The 16,583-nt window shown below is 42.0% G+C and overlaps 1 protein-coding gene across 2 annotated transcripts in view; it reads left to right on the top strand.

Annotated features, from left to right (window-relative positions):
• The first annotated feature begins 446 nt into the window (after nt 1–446).
• STK39 (serine/threonine kinase 39) overlaps nt 447–16,583 on the top strand; it is a 262,001-nt gene continuing 245,864 nt past the window's right edge. For both annotated transcript variants that reach the window (XM_077830249.1, XM_077830248.1), the window contains exon 1: nt 447–602. In XM_077830249.1, the coding sequence (XP_077686375.1) occupies nt 494–602 (109 nt within the window). In that variant the 5' untranslated portion in view covers nt 447–493. The remainder of the gene's footprint in view (nt 603–16,583) is intronic.

The raw sequence follows: 16,583 nt of genomic DNA, 5'->3' as shown, positions 1-16,583 counted from the left end.
GGTTTTCCTACAGGACAGGCTCGAGGAGTCTCTCTCACAGGGCAGGAGCCCCAAGTTCAAGCTGTGCCAAGTGATGCCAGACACCCCAGAGCGGCGGGGGGAGGGGGCGTCGGTGGAGAGTTACCCACCCAAGGAGGCGGAGATCCACCTCCGCCCGACCCCCTCCCGGGCAGGTGCGTGCCCAGCTGGCTGCCAGCGGGCCCCCTGCCGCGCCAGCTCCCCCTTCTCCCCGCAGCTCGGCGGCGCCCAGGGCTCGCCTCACACCGCGGCGCGAGGGACCATGCCCGGGGCTGGCCTCGTGCAGCCGCAGCCGCAGCTCCCCGCCCCGCCTCCTCCTCCTCCCTCTCCTCCTCCCCCCGCCGCCGTGCGGCTGGCGGCTCGCAGGGAGGGAGCGTGAGCAGCGAGCGAGCGAGCGAGCGGGCGGGGGTTAAAGGTGCCGCTGGAAGGGAAGTTTGGAGAAGGTCGTGCGGTGTCTGTGCGCTCCGGCAGCATCATGGCGGAGCCCAGCGACTCGCCTGTCCACCTCCAGCAGCCCGCGCCGGCGGCCGCTCCCGCCGCCTGGCCCATCTGCAGGGACGCCTACGAGCTGCAGGAGGTTATCGGTCAGTGGCGCGGGGGCCGCGCGGGCGGGCCGGGCTGCGCCGGGCAGGGGGAATGCGCCGGGAGCCGGCTGCGGGGCCTACCGGCGTTTGCTCTCCGCGGGTTTCTCTCCCTGCGGCGGGCGCGCCCGGCACTGCAGCGGCTGCAAACTTTATTTCCGAGGCGCCGGCTGGGGCTGGCTGCCCCGCTCTCCCCACGCGCAGCGGGCGGCGGCTCCTGGTGGGGGCGCAGTGGCAGCCGCCCCAGCCCTTCTGCGGGGCCGTGGGGATGAGCCCCAAAGCATCGTTCCCCCCCCCTCCGCTATCAGCCAGTGGTGAGCAGCGAGCTGTAATTGACCGTTGGCCTTGCCTCTCCTCTGCTCTCGCCGGCTGTAACGGTGCAGCCTGTGTCTTGCTCTATCCGTTCAGAGTAGTCTGCATCTTTCCGGGGTGGGGGCGGTTAAATCTCCCCATCTGCGGCTCCTGCTGATTTCCTTTTTGAAAGCCTTCATTTCCTTTTGCTCCCTTTGCATAGCTTTAATTTTGTCCCCATCTCCTCTTTTCATCCTCCCCATCACTCTACTCTCCTATACACTATACTCTTACCGCTGTTGTGATTATGGCTTAATTTCATTGGTGCAAGCCTTCCCCTTCGGTTTAGGGTTTAACACCCCTCCCCCAAACATGCAGGCAGTGTGTGCTGGGATTGTGCATGTAACAATTAATTGCTATCAAAATGTGTCTGACTTAATTTTCCTCCCAACTGTGTGGATCGGATCATTATGAATCTTGCAAGGTGAAAAGATATGTCTAATGGAAGGCTGTATACTTTTTTTGATCTGGATGCTATTTATTGCTAGTTAATCAGTTCAATAATACTCATTCTTGTAGTTAAAACAAACAAACAAACAACCCTGCAGAAACTAAAAGCCAGGTCCAAAATTGCAATTGTCGTTCCTTGAGATTTGGGCTAGAATTCATTTACCTCAAAAATTCCTGTAGTTTTGCTTTGTGTTGCTCTTGTAACTAGTAGTGCTTTTAATATTGCACACTATTTGCTGATAACTGTGACAGATGCCATTTTTAATCAGGGTTGTAAATCATGTGCATTCAAAGTTGTTTCTTTGGCTATTTAGTTTCCACAATCAGAAACTAAGTGTTGCCAATGAGAAATAACTTACCCCTTCACTCTCAAGTTTTACCAGGCTCTAGTTTTACTCATATTCTTTCCCTTTTTATTCCCCATTTCTCCACCTGAACTGCACTAAAATGAAGAAGGCTGAGGCCTGGTCTCCTGATATAGCTATGCCAGCAAAACTTTTAAATATGGAGTGGATTGGGGGGTGGGGGGGGTGGAGGGAGGAAATCACACTTCTAACTTTGACATAGCTATGCCGCTGAAAGCCCTAGTATGGAAGCAGGCCTCTTGCCAGTATACCAAGAGAACTGAAAAAAGCTATACCAGAAAAATAGCTGTTTTGCTGGTATAAGCTACATCCCCAGTAGGTCGGTTTGCTGGTAAACTATACTCACAAATTCTTTCTGCTGTAGAAAAGGCCTGAGAAGGTGTTAATCTAATCCTTATCTGCTGTTGCAATGGGAGTCTGTAGTATATTTCTTATTTAAGTACTGGTTGTCCTCCGTTGGTGCAGTTGTAGAATGGCTGAAGATTAGGGCCAGTCTACACGGGCTAAAGCGTGGCTTGTGTGGTCACGGCAGAGAGCTCTCCTTGTGCTCTTAAAAACCCCACGCCTACGAAGGGCATAGCTACCAGCGCTGAGGCACTGTCTACCCTGGCGCTTCACAGCGCTGAAACTTGTGCTCGGGGGATAGGGAGTGTTTTCACACTCTTGAGTGGGAACGTTGTAGTGTGGTTGTCATAAATATAAAGGGCAGGGTGAACGCCTTTAAATCCCTCCTGGCCAGAGGAAAAACCCTTTCACCTTAAAGGGTTAAGAAGCTCAGATAACCTCGCTGGCACCTGACCAAAATGACCAATGAGGAGACAAGATACTTTCAAAGCTGGCGGGGGGGAGGACAAAGGGTTCTCTCTGTCTGTGTGGTGCTTTTGCTGGGACCAGAGCAGGAATGCAGGTCAGAACTCCTGTAAAGAGTTAATAAGCAATCTAGCTAGATATGCGTTAGATTCTGTTTTGTTTAAATGGCTGATAAAATAAATTGTGCTGAATGGAATGTATATTAAGGTTTTGCCTAGGGGGATTCTCTATATTTTGAATCTGATTACCTTGTAAGGTATTTACCATCCAGATTTTACAGAGGTGATTCTTTTACTTAGATTAAAATTCTTCTTTTAAGAACCTGATTGCTTTTTCGTTGTTCTTCAGATCCAAGGGTTTGGGTCTGTGTTCACCTATGCAAATTGGTGAGGATTTTTATCAAGCCTTCCCCAGGAAAGGGGGTGTAGGGCTTCGGGGGGATTTTGGGGGGGGGGGGGGAAACATTTCCAAGTGGGCTCTTTCCCTGTTGTTTTTGTTAGATGCTTTGTGGTGGCAGCAATAAGGTCCAGGGACAAAAGGTAAAATAGTTTGTACCATGGGAAGTTTTAACCTAAGCTGGTAAAAATAAGCTTAGGGGGTTTTTCATGCAGGTCTCCACATCTGTACTCTAGAGTTCAGAGTGGGGAAGGAACCTTGACAGCTGTAAATTGCCAGTGTAGACAAGCCCTAAGGGCTTGCAAGGGGAGGGGGAAGAGTGAGTGTTTTACTTCTCAAAAAAGCAGTTTAAAAAGAGTTTATTGAGTCTTCAAAAATTTTAAATAGGTATATTTATCTATTTATTGACACATGTTTAAAGTGCCCATAATTGCAAAGTTGGGACACACTTTTTGGGGAAATGCATTCCTTGTGTAGATAGGCCTCCATGCTAACTAACTGATAGTATTCGATTACCGCAGTAAAGTGACAGGTCAGTTTCTTGTAGCATAAGAATCACGATTACTTAGTGAGGAAGGCAAGGAAGGGTTCTACTGGACCCTGATCCAGTAAAGTGCAGAATGCTTTCTTGGGTGTGCTGAGTATCCTCAACTTCTATTAAATTTAGTTTAGGAACAATGACTTTTTCTAAATGCCACAAGAAATATTTTCTATAAGCAAAATAGCCTTTTATTTACAGCCTCTCAAATACAGCAATATATTGTTTTCTTTGTCTTAAGTGGCAAAGGACTGCTATGACAGACATTTTTCCTAAATGACTAAATGAATATTTATATTGCATGTTTTGAAAATGTTTATTTTGTATGTAAATTCAGTGCAAATGAGTAAATACGGATATAATTTTAGAGTTGCGGGCTCAATGTAATACTACATAATATCTTCAAATGAACTTAGTGTAAGTAGGGTTGCTTTTGTATACCTTATCTTAGTATCCAGGGGAAAATAATACAGTTCCAGAGTCTGACTGCCACTCCTATTCAGTAAGCAGCATTTAATCACTGAAGCTCTTAAAGTTTAATCACTTCATGAACATGAGTACTGCCACTTATTAAAATAAACTTTCCACAGGTGAATAGCTTTATGTACACACACAACTGTCTGCGGGATAGGAGCCTGAAGGGATATGTTTTGTTCTAATAGTCCTTTGCCAGTTAAACCAGGAAAAGTACAATATATTGAGGCATCTGAGTGGGATTTTTAAGAAGAAAGACATACCAGTCTTCTTTAGCACAGACTTCATAGGCTTACATAGTATGGAATATTTCTCGGTGTAACTAAAGTCACCTTTTATCTGTAGACTATATCTAATGTCTTAAGAGATATTTCAGGGTTTATTAGTGGAAGCCATATTGCTAAAAAGTACAGTAACCTACTTTTTGGAACTGGTCATGTTTGATTTAATATCGTGAGAGGGTAATCAGTTTCCATCCTGCTCTTGTAGGGTAAGCAACTGGAAATGGTGCCACTGTTTTTAATAAAATGTTTGCTTACTGTTAAACCACTTCCTACCTTAATGGCAATTTAAAAACTGCCTTTGAGCTTCCATATAGCCTGTGTCATAAATAATGTTTTTTCCCCAGTGATATATCTGTGGCTAGCTGGAGGCCCAAATGCCCAGTCAGGGAAAAATTGGTAATTAAGATATGAGAAGCACTGTTTCCTCTAGGAATCTTAAAACAAACAAACCCTGCCCATTTTGCTAAACAAAATATCTTTTCTTTTAATGTTGTGTCAGCACTTTCATTGCAAATTCCTACTATCATGAGTTAATAACTTCATTAAAAATAATTGTGGGTTGAAACCTGGTATGGAGATTCTTGGAACAGAAGGAAATAGCCTTTATCTGTACCATGAACTGATTCAATTAAACTGTGTGGTGGATTTGGCCATATTTGAATATTTTGTTGTTGGCTGTTCTTTAAAGTCTTGGTATAGTTTGAGATACAAAAAGCTACTGATTATAAGCAAATTATCTTTAATAGAAGTAAATAAGATTCAATATTCTTGTCAATTGAGCTCTTTTATTGTGGATTGGCTCTGAATAAGATGACTGAAATAAGACACATCTGATTCTCTGTCACTTCATAAAACTTCTACATATCTTCCTTTCTAACATATAAGAGAATTTGCTCTTAAGGATTTGTGAACTGAATTTCCTTGCTTTTGTTTCTATGACATTTTAATATAATTCTGTATTTGTTTAGTTGTATTGAGTCCTGTCAAATGGATGAGATGCTACCAAAGATAAAGCAATGTTATGATGAGCGTGAGAAGACTTTCTGAATGCTTTTGAGCAAATTGCTTAAGACTCTGTGCCTCAGTTTCCTCATTTGTAAGTGAAGGGCTAGTTCTCTCCTCCTTACAGGCTATTTTGAGAGCCTTGGATGGAAGGTTCTGGCTAAACTAGAGTTCTTTTGAAAGAAAAAGATTGTCTGCAGAGTATTTAAGCATATTTTACGTTACAGATCACTTAAAAATTCTCATTTGAAAATTTGACTTTGGTCTAACGTTGCCTTGTCACCCTCCAGCTCAAAAAAAACTTGACATGTACCACCGAACTTTCAATGTAGCTAATTTCCTCTAATTCATGGAATCTAACTTCTGCATAAAACACATAATTTAGCAAAACCTGTCAATTTTTGTTGTGGATGGTTTTGTGGACAACCCTGCTCCTACTGATAGTAGGGTTTTTGTTTGGTGCTTCTCACCCCCTCGCCCCCCCTCCCTCACCCATTTGCACCAGTGACTTCACTGGAAGCAGAGCCATTTACTCAGTGTCTATCTAGTGTCTAGTTATAGCTGAGAAAGAATGAGCACTTCTGGAGGTTTGAGCTAATGGAGACCTTCATTTAGCTCAGTGTTAGAGGTATGTGGTTGTGGAGATGAAGGACTGAGGTTCCAGTCGTGAGTCTGCAAGTGTTTGCTGTCTTATAATGGAGAGAGGGAAATGTTTTGATAGTTGTGGATGTAATTGCAGTACCTCTTTTTTTTTTTTTCTTTGTCCTTCCTGTAATTAGGAGGGTATAGTATCACTGATTACCAGAATACCTTAAGACTTTGGTTAAACCTGACTGAGTACTCATTGAGATGAAAATATTCAAAGGGCTTCTTTTTGAAGTGGTAATGGGAACAAAGAAACACTAGTCATTTCCAGTCTGCTCAACAAAATGTTACACCACAGTACTTGAAGCCTAGGTAGATCTTGACACTAGCTTTTGCAAGAGGCTGTTCAAATACATGAATTGTAAAATGCTTAAGAAATAGCATTATTTGAGAACCAGATGGTGGTGGTATTTAGAATTTTTCTGTCCCCAGAAATGTTAACTTTAAGTATAAAGAAATGTATATCTAACTACAATCTTAACTCTGATCCAAATCAAGTAGTGTACTTTCACCATTAAATCTCAAACACTGCACCTTCACACATGAAAACATTATATAATATATATGCCACTGATCAGCCTAAATTGAAGTCCACATAAATAACTTATTTATCCGTAATTTCCTTTCCTTTTAAGCTACATGTTTCTCAGGAAACAGTTACAAATACTTTCCCAAAAATTTCTGTCAATTGATAAACTGTTAAATGGAAAGTTCTAACTTCTAATTTCTTAAAACAGAAAATACATAATACAGAGGAGGGGAAAAGACTAAAATTAATGAGTGGCTGTTGCTTAAAGTATCTTTTTTTTGGGGGGGAGGGGTCATGTTTTAAATAAATTCTCAGTTCTTAGGCTTTTAGTGTATTTAAGCCTCACCATTTTACAGTAAAAAGAAAAGGAGTACTTGTGGCACCTTAGAGACTAACCAATTTATTTGAGCATGAGCTTTCGTGAGCTACAGCTCACTTCATCAGATGCATACCGTGGAAACTGCAGCAGACTTTATATATACACAGAGAATATGAAACAATACCTCCTCCCACCCCACTGTCCTGCTGGTAATAGCTTATCTAAAGTAATCATCAGGTTAGGCCATTTCCAGCACAAATCCAGGTTTTCTCACCCTCCACCCCCCCCCACAAATTCACTCTCCTGCTGGTGATAGCCCATCCAAAGTGACAACTCTTTACACAATCACCAGCAGGAGAGTGAATTTGTGTGGGGGGGTGGAGGGTGAGAAAACCTGGATTTGTGCTGGAAATGGCCTAACCTGATGATTACTTTAGATAAGCTATTACCAGCAGGACAGTGGGGTGGGAGGAGGTATTGTTTCATATTCTCTGTGTATATATAAAGTCTGCTGCAGTTTCCACGGTATGTATCTGATGAAGTGAGCTGTAGCTCACGAAAGCTCATGCTCAAATAAATTGGTTAGTCTCTAAGGTGCCACAAGTACTCCTTTTCTTTTTGCGAATACAGACTAACACGGCTGTTACTCTGAAACCTGTCATTTTACAGTAGTTACCCTTGGTGATCACCAAAGCTTGCTGGAGGCATTAGGAAACCTATGAGCAGTAGTGGAGGCATGGGTGCAATCTGCCTGCAGAGATAGGAAGATAACTATGGCATTGGTTTACCCTTCTGGTTTAACTTTTGGAAGTGAATCTTCTATATTAGAAGAGCTGGAAACTTGTTTACTTTAATTGAAAGCATACATTCTGTGGAGGTTGACATTTACTCATAGCAAGCAGTAAATACTTTTTGTTTTTGTGGGTTTTTTGTTTAAGTCTGACTTATAGCACTGGCTAGCAAACTGAAGTATTGATAACTCCATTAGATTGTATTTGTTTTTGAGGTTTTGGAGTGCTGGTGTATGATTATCTTCTGGACAGTATTATTGCTTAGTGTGTCAAGACTATTTTAATGCAAGATAAAACAAGCTGTCATGGTTTGTAAGTATGAATCTCCTATGGTTATTGGGGTGAGGTGGCAAAATAGTGTAGAGGTGATGTGAAATAGCCTTAAAGCAGCTTCTTTGCTCAGCACTTGTGGAGCTGTAGAGCAATGAAAACCTTATTGGGAGGATCTAGGCAAGTACACTACTGTAACTGAGTCTGTATTTCTGAATACTGTGGAGTTCTGTGTAACTGGTTTCTGACTTACAGGGTGTGTATTCTGTGTTGGTGCTGACAGTCCAAGAGTTGAAATGAGCAGACATCCCATTCTGTGTTCAGTCAACTAAGGCTTACTTGTATAGAAATTAAAAGGTAAAGTGACTAGAGTGAAATCCCTGCAAGCTGCATGGACACTTTTCAAAGACACTGTAATAGAGGCCCAACTTAAATGTATACCCCAAATTAAAAAACATAGTAAAAGAACTAAAAAAGATCCACCGTGGCTTAACAACCATGTAAAAGAACCAGTGAGAGAGAAAAAGGCATCTTTTTTTAAAAAGTGGAAGTCAGATCCTAGTGAGGTAAATAGAAAGGAGCATAAACACTACCAAATTAAATGTAATAAGAAAAGCCAGAAAGGAGTTTGAAGAACAGCTAGCCAAAAACTCAAAAGGTAATAATAAAATGTTCTTTCTGCACATCAGAAGCAGGAAGCCTGCTATACAACCAGTGGGGCCCCGTGACAATTGAGATACAAAAGGAGCACTTAAAGGTGATAGTCGTCATGGAGAAACTAAATGAATTCTTTGATTCAGTCTTCACGGCTGAGGATGTTAGGGAGATTCCCAAACCCGAGCAGTCTTTTGTAGGTGACCAATCTGTGACAATTCCTCAGACTGAAGTGTCACTAGAAGAGGTTTTGGAATTAATTGATAAACTAAACAGTAACAAGTCACCGGGACCAGATGGCATTCACCCAAGAGTTCTGAAAGAACTCAAATGTGAAATTGCGGAACTATTAACTGTGGCTTGTAGCCTGTCCTTTAAATCAGCTCCTGTATGCAATGACTGGAAGATAGCTAATGTAACGCCAATATCTAAGAACAGTTCTAGAGGTGATCCTGGCAATTACAGACCGGTAGGTCTAATGTCAGTACCGGGCAAATTAGTTTAAACAATAGTAAAGAATAAAATTGTCAGATATATAGAAGAACATAAATTGTTGCACAGAAGTCAACATGGTTTCTGTAAAGGGAAACCTTGTCTTACTAATCTATTAGAGTTCTTTGAGGGGGTCAACAAACATGTGGACAAGGGGGATAGATTTCCAGAAAGCCTTTGACAAGGTCCCTCACCAAAGGCTCTTACGTAAATTAAGTTGTCATGGGATAAGAGGGAAGATCCTTTCATGGAATGAGAACTGGTTAAAAGACAGGGAACAAAGGATAGGAATAAATGGTAAATTCTCAGAATGGAGAGAGGTAACTAGTGATGTTCCCCAAGGGTCAGGCCTAGGACCAATCCTATTCAACTTATTCATAACTGATATGGAGAAAGGGGTAAACAGTGAGGTGGCAAAGTTTTTAGATGATACTAAACTGTTCAAGATAGTTAAGACCGAAGCAGACTGTGAAGAACTTCAAAAAGATCTCTCAAAACTAAGTGATTGGGCAACAAAATGGCAAATGAAATTTAATGTGGCTAAATGTAAAGTAATGCACATTGGGAAAAAATAACCCCAACTATACATACAATATGATGGGGACTAATTTAGCTGCAACTAATCAGGAGAAAGATCTTGGGATCATCGTGGATAGTTTTCTGAAGATGTACACGTAGTGTGCAGCGACAGTCAAAAAAGCAAACGGGATGTTAGGAATCAATAAAAAAGGGATAGAGAATAAGACTGAGAATATCTTATTGCCCTTATATCAATCCGTGGTACGCCCACATCTTGAATATTGCATGCAGATGTGGCCGCCTCATCTCAAAAAAGATATACTTGCATTAGAAAAGGTTCAGAAAAGGGCAACTAAAATGATTAGGAGTTTGGAACGGGTCCCATCTGAGGAGAGATTAAAGAGGCTAGGGCTTTTCAGCTTGGAAAAGAGGAGACTAAGGGGGGATATGATACAGGTATGTAAAATCATGAGTGGCATGGAGAAAGTGAATAAGGAAAAGTTATTTACTTGTTCTCATACTATAAGAACTAGGGGCCACCAGATGAAATTAATGGGTAGCAGGTTTAAAACAAATAAAAGGAAGGTCTTCTTCACTCATCGCATAGTCAACCTATGGAACTCCTTGCCTGATGAGGTTGTGAAGGCTAGGACTATAACAGGGTTTAAAAGAGAACCTCCAGGAATTTATCCAGTTAAGTCCATTAATGGCTGTTAGCTAGGATGGGTAAAGAATGGTGTCCCTAGTCTCGTTTGTCAGAGGGTGGAGATGGATGGCAGGAGAGAGATCACTAGATCATTACCTGTTAGGTTCACTCCCTCTGGGGCACCTGGCATTGGCCATTGTTGGTAGACAGGATACTGGGCTGGATGGACCTTTGGTCTGACCCAGTATGGCCATTCTTATGTTATGTTCTTATGTTATATCTTATAGTCTTATACTCTGAGCAGACAAAAATGTTTGTAAATCCTCTTCCCCCTGTTCCCCGAGCCTGCCCTGGGATTAATCCCTGCCAGCTGTCTGTCTCTGAAGCACTACAGGCAATTGCGGCTGAGGTGGGGGGGGGAGGGGAGGGGTGGGAACTGGGAGTTCTCTGCTGAGAGAGAAGCAGGTGTCAGGGAGTGAGATGTAGGGAGGGCCTGCTGAAAAGTCTGCACCTGAGGGAATTGTTAATGAAGGGGAGAAGCCAGTGGAGAGACAGATCAAACTCATGGGGACAGAGGGAGTAGAGTCACTGAGGAAAAAGATGGGGAAGATGCCTAGTGGTAGAAAAGAGAAGCTTTTTCTTGGGTCTGATTTCAGGTAAGCTAGAGAGCTATGGCGACTGGTGCAGAGTTTGGTGAATTTTAGGTAGTTCTCTGCATGCATCCCTCCTCCTCCTCCTCTTGAAGAAGAAATTAGTTGGAAACCAACTTCCTCTGGGATCTTAGTAGCTCCATGACTTCCAGATTACATGGTGAACAGGGTTTCTGACAGAAGTTTTGGGATATTGACAAGTATAGTAAAGGCTGAAGGATTTTTAGGACCCCCTTTTTTGGTCTGTTTTCCTTCAGAGACATATTCAAGAGGTGCTGGCAGTGTCATACCTTTCAGGGATGTTCTCAAAGGTGCCTTGGTGCAAAGATTTAATCATCAGCATTACTCAGTAATGAATTATTAATTTTTTATGGAATCAGTAGAGTTAATATTTCCAACCTTAGGTCAAACATCTCAGGACCAAAGTTAACTCATCAATGGGCTTCTGAAAGCCTAGGATGATTAATTCTTTTATGATTAACAAAATGAGTGAATCACTTTTTTAGACTAATTATTCTTCAAAACACTGTGGATCACTGATCCATGGGCTTTCTGATCAGAAGTAAAATTCTGCTGGGAGTTGGGTGTCATGGAAAGCTGGCTTACTATGGACACAGGTGTGCCCCAAGTTAGGTGCGACCTAGTACATCTAAAAGGAGACAGGTAGTGTAGAAATAGAAAATTGAAAGGAAAGGAGGTAGTAGGCAGTCTTGTCTGATCATGGCTACTGTGGATGGTGTGGTGTATGTGTTGTTTTTTTTTTTTATGGGTCTGGTCACATGCTCAGTTGTATGGTGAAGCTTTATTCATTGATCTTAACTTTTCGAGATCATACGCTTGGTACAAGGTTGGGGCTGATGCATTTTAGCTGGATCAATAAAATTTTAGTATAGCTGCAAGCAGCATGTGTGTATGAGTGCATGTGCATTTTATGGTAGGGCATAAAAATATGGTTCTGTCATTTAATAGGCCAGAAAAGCATAGGGCTTTTATATTGGAAAAATGTGCTCTGATATTTTCATTTGTGGGTATTTGTTTCCTATCTTGTAAGGGGAAAAAGTAGGCAAAGCTCATGATCTCGCTGCCATAACTAGTTCTGAGCAAGGTCCTATTTACCTGCAATAACATAGCTTAATTGGGGCCTTGGTCTTGGCCTAGGGCCCCTGGCCCCATGGTAATAGTGCTACTAATAAAGATAAAAAGAAAAGGAATACTTGTGGCACCTTAGAGACTAACCAATTTATTTGAGCATGAGCTTTCGTGAGCTACAGCTCACTTCAGGTGCCACAAGTACTCCGTTTCTTTTTGCAAATACAGACTAACACGCTGTTACTCTGAAACTAATAAAGATGCTTTCTCCTAATGTATTTCCATCTGCACCCTAAAAAAAGCCTTAAATTACATTATGCTGAATTTATAATTAGATACCCACTCTTGCATATTGCTGTCTAACATGCCTGCTCTTTCTGGGGATAGACAGAAATGGCCTTGCTACTGTCTTAAGGCCACTTAAGGGCAATTTAGCAAAGAGTAAAGTGAGAGCTGCTTCTAACTTTTTTTTTCTACTGTAAGAACAAAGCCTACAAATTCTTGTTTCCTCCTTCGTTGTTAGTCTTCTGGGGATCATTGTAAGGGGTAATTTGTTGCTAATGTCCTGTCATGACAGTCTCTAACCTTTTTCTTTATAAAAGCTAACTGGAGTGGTGGGAGCTAGCTGAAGATGTTCTGTAGTTCAGCATCCGAGCATTAGCTGGAGATATTGGGGTCAGGACAGCAGCAATGTCATATTCTTCAATTGAACGCCCACGGCTGACCTGTGTCGGCTGGCCTGTGTCAGCTGACTCAAGCTCACTGCATCTCACAGTGAGGGGCTATAAAATGGCAGTGTAGGAGTCTGGGCTCAGGCTGAAGCCCAGGTTCTGGGACCCTCCCCGACTCTGTTTGTGGCCTGAGCTCTGAGAGCCTGAGTCAACTGACACAGGCCAGCCGGGGGTATTTAATTGTAGCGTAGACATAACCTTTGCTTTTTTTTTTTTTTTTTTTTTTTTAATGAACTGCTGTTAGTTGGACGCACTCAGCAGTGACAGAAGACTCAGAAAATGCTACATTGGTGTTTCTGTGCAGCTATAATTGTTTTAAAATGTTTACTTCCAAACTGAAGGAAGAGCAAGGACAACATGCCTAGTAATTAAATCAGCATCACAATTTTTCTCTATTTATGATGTTGCTTTAAAGGTAAGCTGTAATTCTTCTCAAAAGCTTGTTTCTAGGCAGTATCTTTCTGTACAGCTTTTTAAACAATCTGTAATGTAACAGCCTGAGATGTGGGGCTGGTAGAAGTAGAGCTGTGGTGGTTTCAGTAGAAACCCTTCTGTTATAATGCCAAGAAGGCATAAGCATTTGATATTGCGGACTTGTGCTCCGGTGCTGATCCTCTAGCTATGCAAGATAAGGGCTCTAGATATCAATCACTTGTATTGAATGATGGCTTCCTCATTCCGCATGCTAATGAAAGGTGAGAGGGGGGGAGAGAATAAAGCATTTTTTAGTTCAACAGCTTTTTTTCTAAAGACACTCTTAAAATGTATATCTTTTTTTGAAGGAACTCTCCTGAGACTAGTTACATTTTAAATAACTAATTGTTTAGCCGTGTAAGAAAATCATATAATTCCTCTTAAGCATCTCCTTCAATAAATGGGTCTGTGGTCTCTGAGGGTGGCATTTGAACGATACTGCCCAGCAGGGATTTGGGTCTGAAAATTGGCTTTCCTGTTGTAGAATACTGGAAAGCAGAAGGTTTCAAAGTTGCTGTAGGTTCTGGGACTTGTCCACAAAAATATATGCTGGTTTTCTTTACTTGTAGTAGCTGATTTAAGCAGAATATTTTTGCTTCCTAATCTCCCCCTCCCTGAAGGATTTAGAAAAACCAACTGTTTTATATCTTTAATCTCTGTTGCACTAACAATCCTTTCTCAAATCAGCAGTTAGCTGGTTTTCCCCCTTTTTTCCCCTTTGTGCCTTAGATCCTGATTCTGCAAAATGTAAGCAATTGCATATGCACTGATCATACTGTCACTTAAGGGGTTCAGAAAATTTTTTGCAGTTTCAATGAAGCTGTTAAATTCAAGGCCAGCTGTAACCCCAGTGCTGCAAAGATCTGATTGGAGCCTTGTCCTTTCAAAGGCCATGTGTCATATTAATTCTGCAACTTGGTCTTGTCTCCCTTGTCAGCTGTGGAAACTGACTTGGGAGCAATTCCTAGGGTGTGAACTATGGCAATATTTTCCTCTTTCCATGGTTTTGGGAGTTTGTTTTTTTTTCTTTTTGGTTTGACAGCTTTGTCTTTTTAGTGCTTTCAGATTTGCTTGTCTATGGTTTTGTTTTCTCTTTAGCCTATTCTTTACACATCTCTTGCCCATGAATAAGAATTTTCAGTCAAAATTATTTATTGCATTGTTGGCAGTTTTTGTGTTTCAAAGATAACAGATAAAACTCTTGTGTGGGCTGTTTTATATGGAGTAACTCTTTAGACCTTGGAAACAATGAATTCTGCATCAGAATTTTTAAGGGAGGCTTGAACACAATTTACCATTTCTGTCTTGGATTGAGCCACTCTAAAAACTAATCATAATGTACCATCTGCCATTCTTTTGACTTGGAGCCGGGTACTTTTGTAGAAGTTTGATTTAGCTGAATTTGAATAAATGCTAAAACATCTAATTTCTATGATGTACTCCTCTCTGTGTGGAGCATTTATATTCTTCTATGTTCCAGGTCAGTGGTGAAAAGACAGAATGCTTCTACTGGCATGCTTCCTGGAAGTCTAATTAGATAGAGGAGGAATTTGTAGATTACCAGCAGAAAAGTATAGAAGGAGAAAATATTTCCCTTGAGGATGGCGTGGATGGAGAAAGAACTACACTGGAAGCAATTATCTTACTGTGGAATTAAATTTACCAAATAAGAGCTCAATCCCTTTTTGAGCCACCTTAGGTTTTTAAGTTTCCTAGTCTTTGAATGTAATGCATGAATGCCAAACTTGAGACTTCAGAAATTATTGGTCAGGCACCCAAAAATCATAAAATTGTCCTAAATCATGAGATGTAACAAACAACTTTGGGGTTCTCTTCATTTGCCTGGTAGTGTCTTGAACCAATAGTGTTCATATTTTTCTGTCTTGCCTCTGCAATTGGGGGGGATTAGGAACTTTAATTTAAAAAAAAAAAAAAAATACTCACCTGATCTCTACTCCAGGTACTGGGGCTTTTAGAATCAGGCCTGGCTCTAGGATTTTTGCCTCCCCAAGCAAAAAAATTAAATTTGGCTGCCCCCACTTTTCTTTCGTGCCTCCTCCCCAAATCCCCGGCCCTGCCTCCTCCCCCGGGCGTGCTGCATCCCACCCCCGTATTGCTTCCTGCAGCTTTCCTCCTGCCCTAGCTCACCTCTGCTCTGCCTGCTCCCCTGAACACACCGCTGCTCCGCTTCTCCCTCCTCCCTCTCAGGCGAGGGAGAGGCAGCGCATTCAGGGGAGCAGGCGGAGCAGAGGTGAGTGAAGGTGCGGGGGGTAGAGAAACCACTTCCCACTTTAGTTTTCCTCCACTCCGTCACCGCCTCCCCCAAGCACGCTGTCGCTCGGCTTCTCCCTCTCTCCTTCCCAGGCTTGCCACGCGAAACAGCTGATTTGTGCGCGGCAAGCCTGGGAGGGAGGGGGGAGAAGCGGAGTGGCAGCGGCGTGCTCAGGGGAGTAGGCGGAGGTGAGCTGGGGCAGTGGGGGCACATTTCTAGGGGTGGCATGGTCAGCACTGGAATGCTGCCCCTAGAAATGTGCCACCCCAAGCACCTGCTTGTTTTGCTGGTGCCTAGAGCCGGCCCTGTTTAGAATGACACAATATCTGGTATTTCAGTTTGCTGCTGTTCGTGGGTTTGGATAAAGGCTATTTTCCTGATTTGAACTACGGTAGGATCTTTGTTGGCTTTTTGCCCCTCTGCTACTATTCAATTTGTTCCTGTATATTAAAAAAAAATTGCTAATAAAAATGAATAGATTTTAGAACACTGGGCAATATTATGATTAAAAAGCATCTTAAATTTCCCTTGTCTTTGAATATTCTTATTTTAAATAGTTTCCCTGGGGCATCCTAATTATAGAGGATTGGCATGTAATTAACTGAGCACTTCAGAACATGTTACTATGCTCCAACTTTAAAAAGAAAATGAAGATTGCCTACAAAAATCCATGAGGATTCCGAAGTTGTTTTCTCTTGGAATACTAGATCAAAGTGGTGAAGCCAGTTTTAAGTGAGTGCATGTTAAGAGATGTATCTTCAAAGCAACAGATGAAAACAAATACACTGAATGAAATGAATTGAAATGAATACCTGTAAGAAACAAATTTCAAATGTACTAAGACATGAGTGAATTCACTTAGATTTATAAAGGCCATTAATAAAAATACATGTTAAAGGAGTCTTCCAGTGAATTATAATGTAATCCTAGAAACATGGGGCTGCAAGGGACCCAGAGAGGTCATCTAGTCCAGCACCCTTCACTGAGGCAGAACCAAGGATAGCTAACCTGTTGTTAAAAACCTCCAATGATAGGGATTCTCACAAACCTGGGTGACTGGGCAATAAAATGGCAGATGAAATTCAGTGTTGATAAATGCAAAGCAATGTACATTGGAAAACATAATCCCAACTGTAAGTAAGGGATAGATAAGAAGACAGAAAATATCATATTGCCTCTATATAAATCCATGGTATACCCACATCTCGAATACTGCATGCAGATGTGGTTGCC

Source organism: Eretmochelys imbricata, chromosome 11, assembly GCF_965152235.1.
Source record: "Eretmochelys imbricata isolate rEreImb1 chromosome 11, rEreImb1.hap1, whole genome shotgun sequence".
In the NCBI taxonomy this organism is placed as follows: domain Eukaryota; kingdom Metazoa; phylum Chordata; order Testudines; family Cheloniidae; genus Eretmochelys; species Eretmochelys imbricata.
This window is presented reverse-complemented; position numbering and strand designations above follow the sequence as displayed.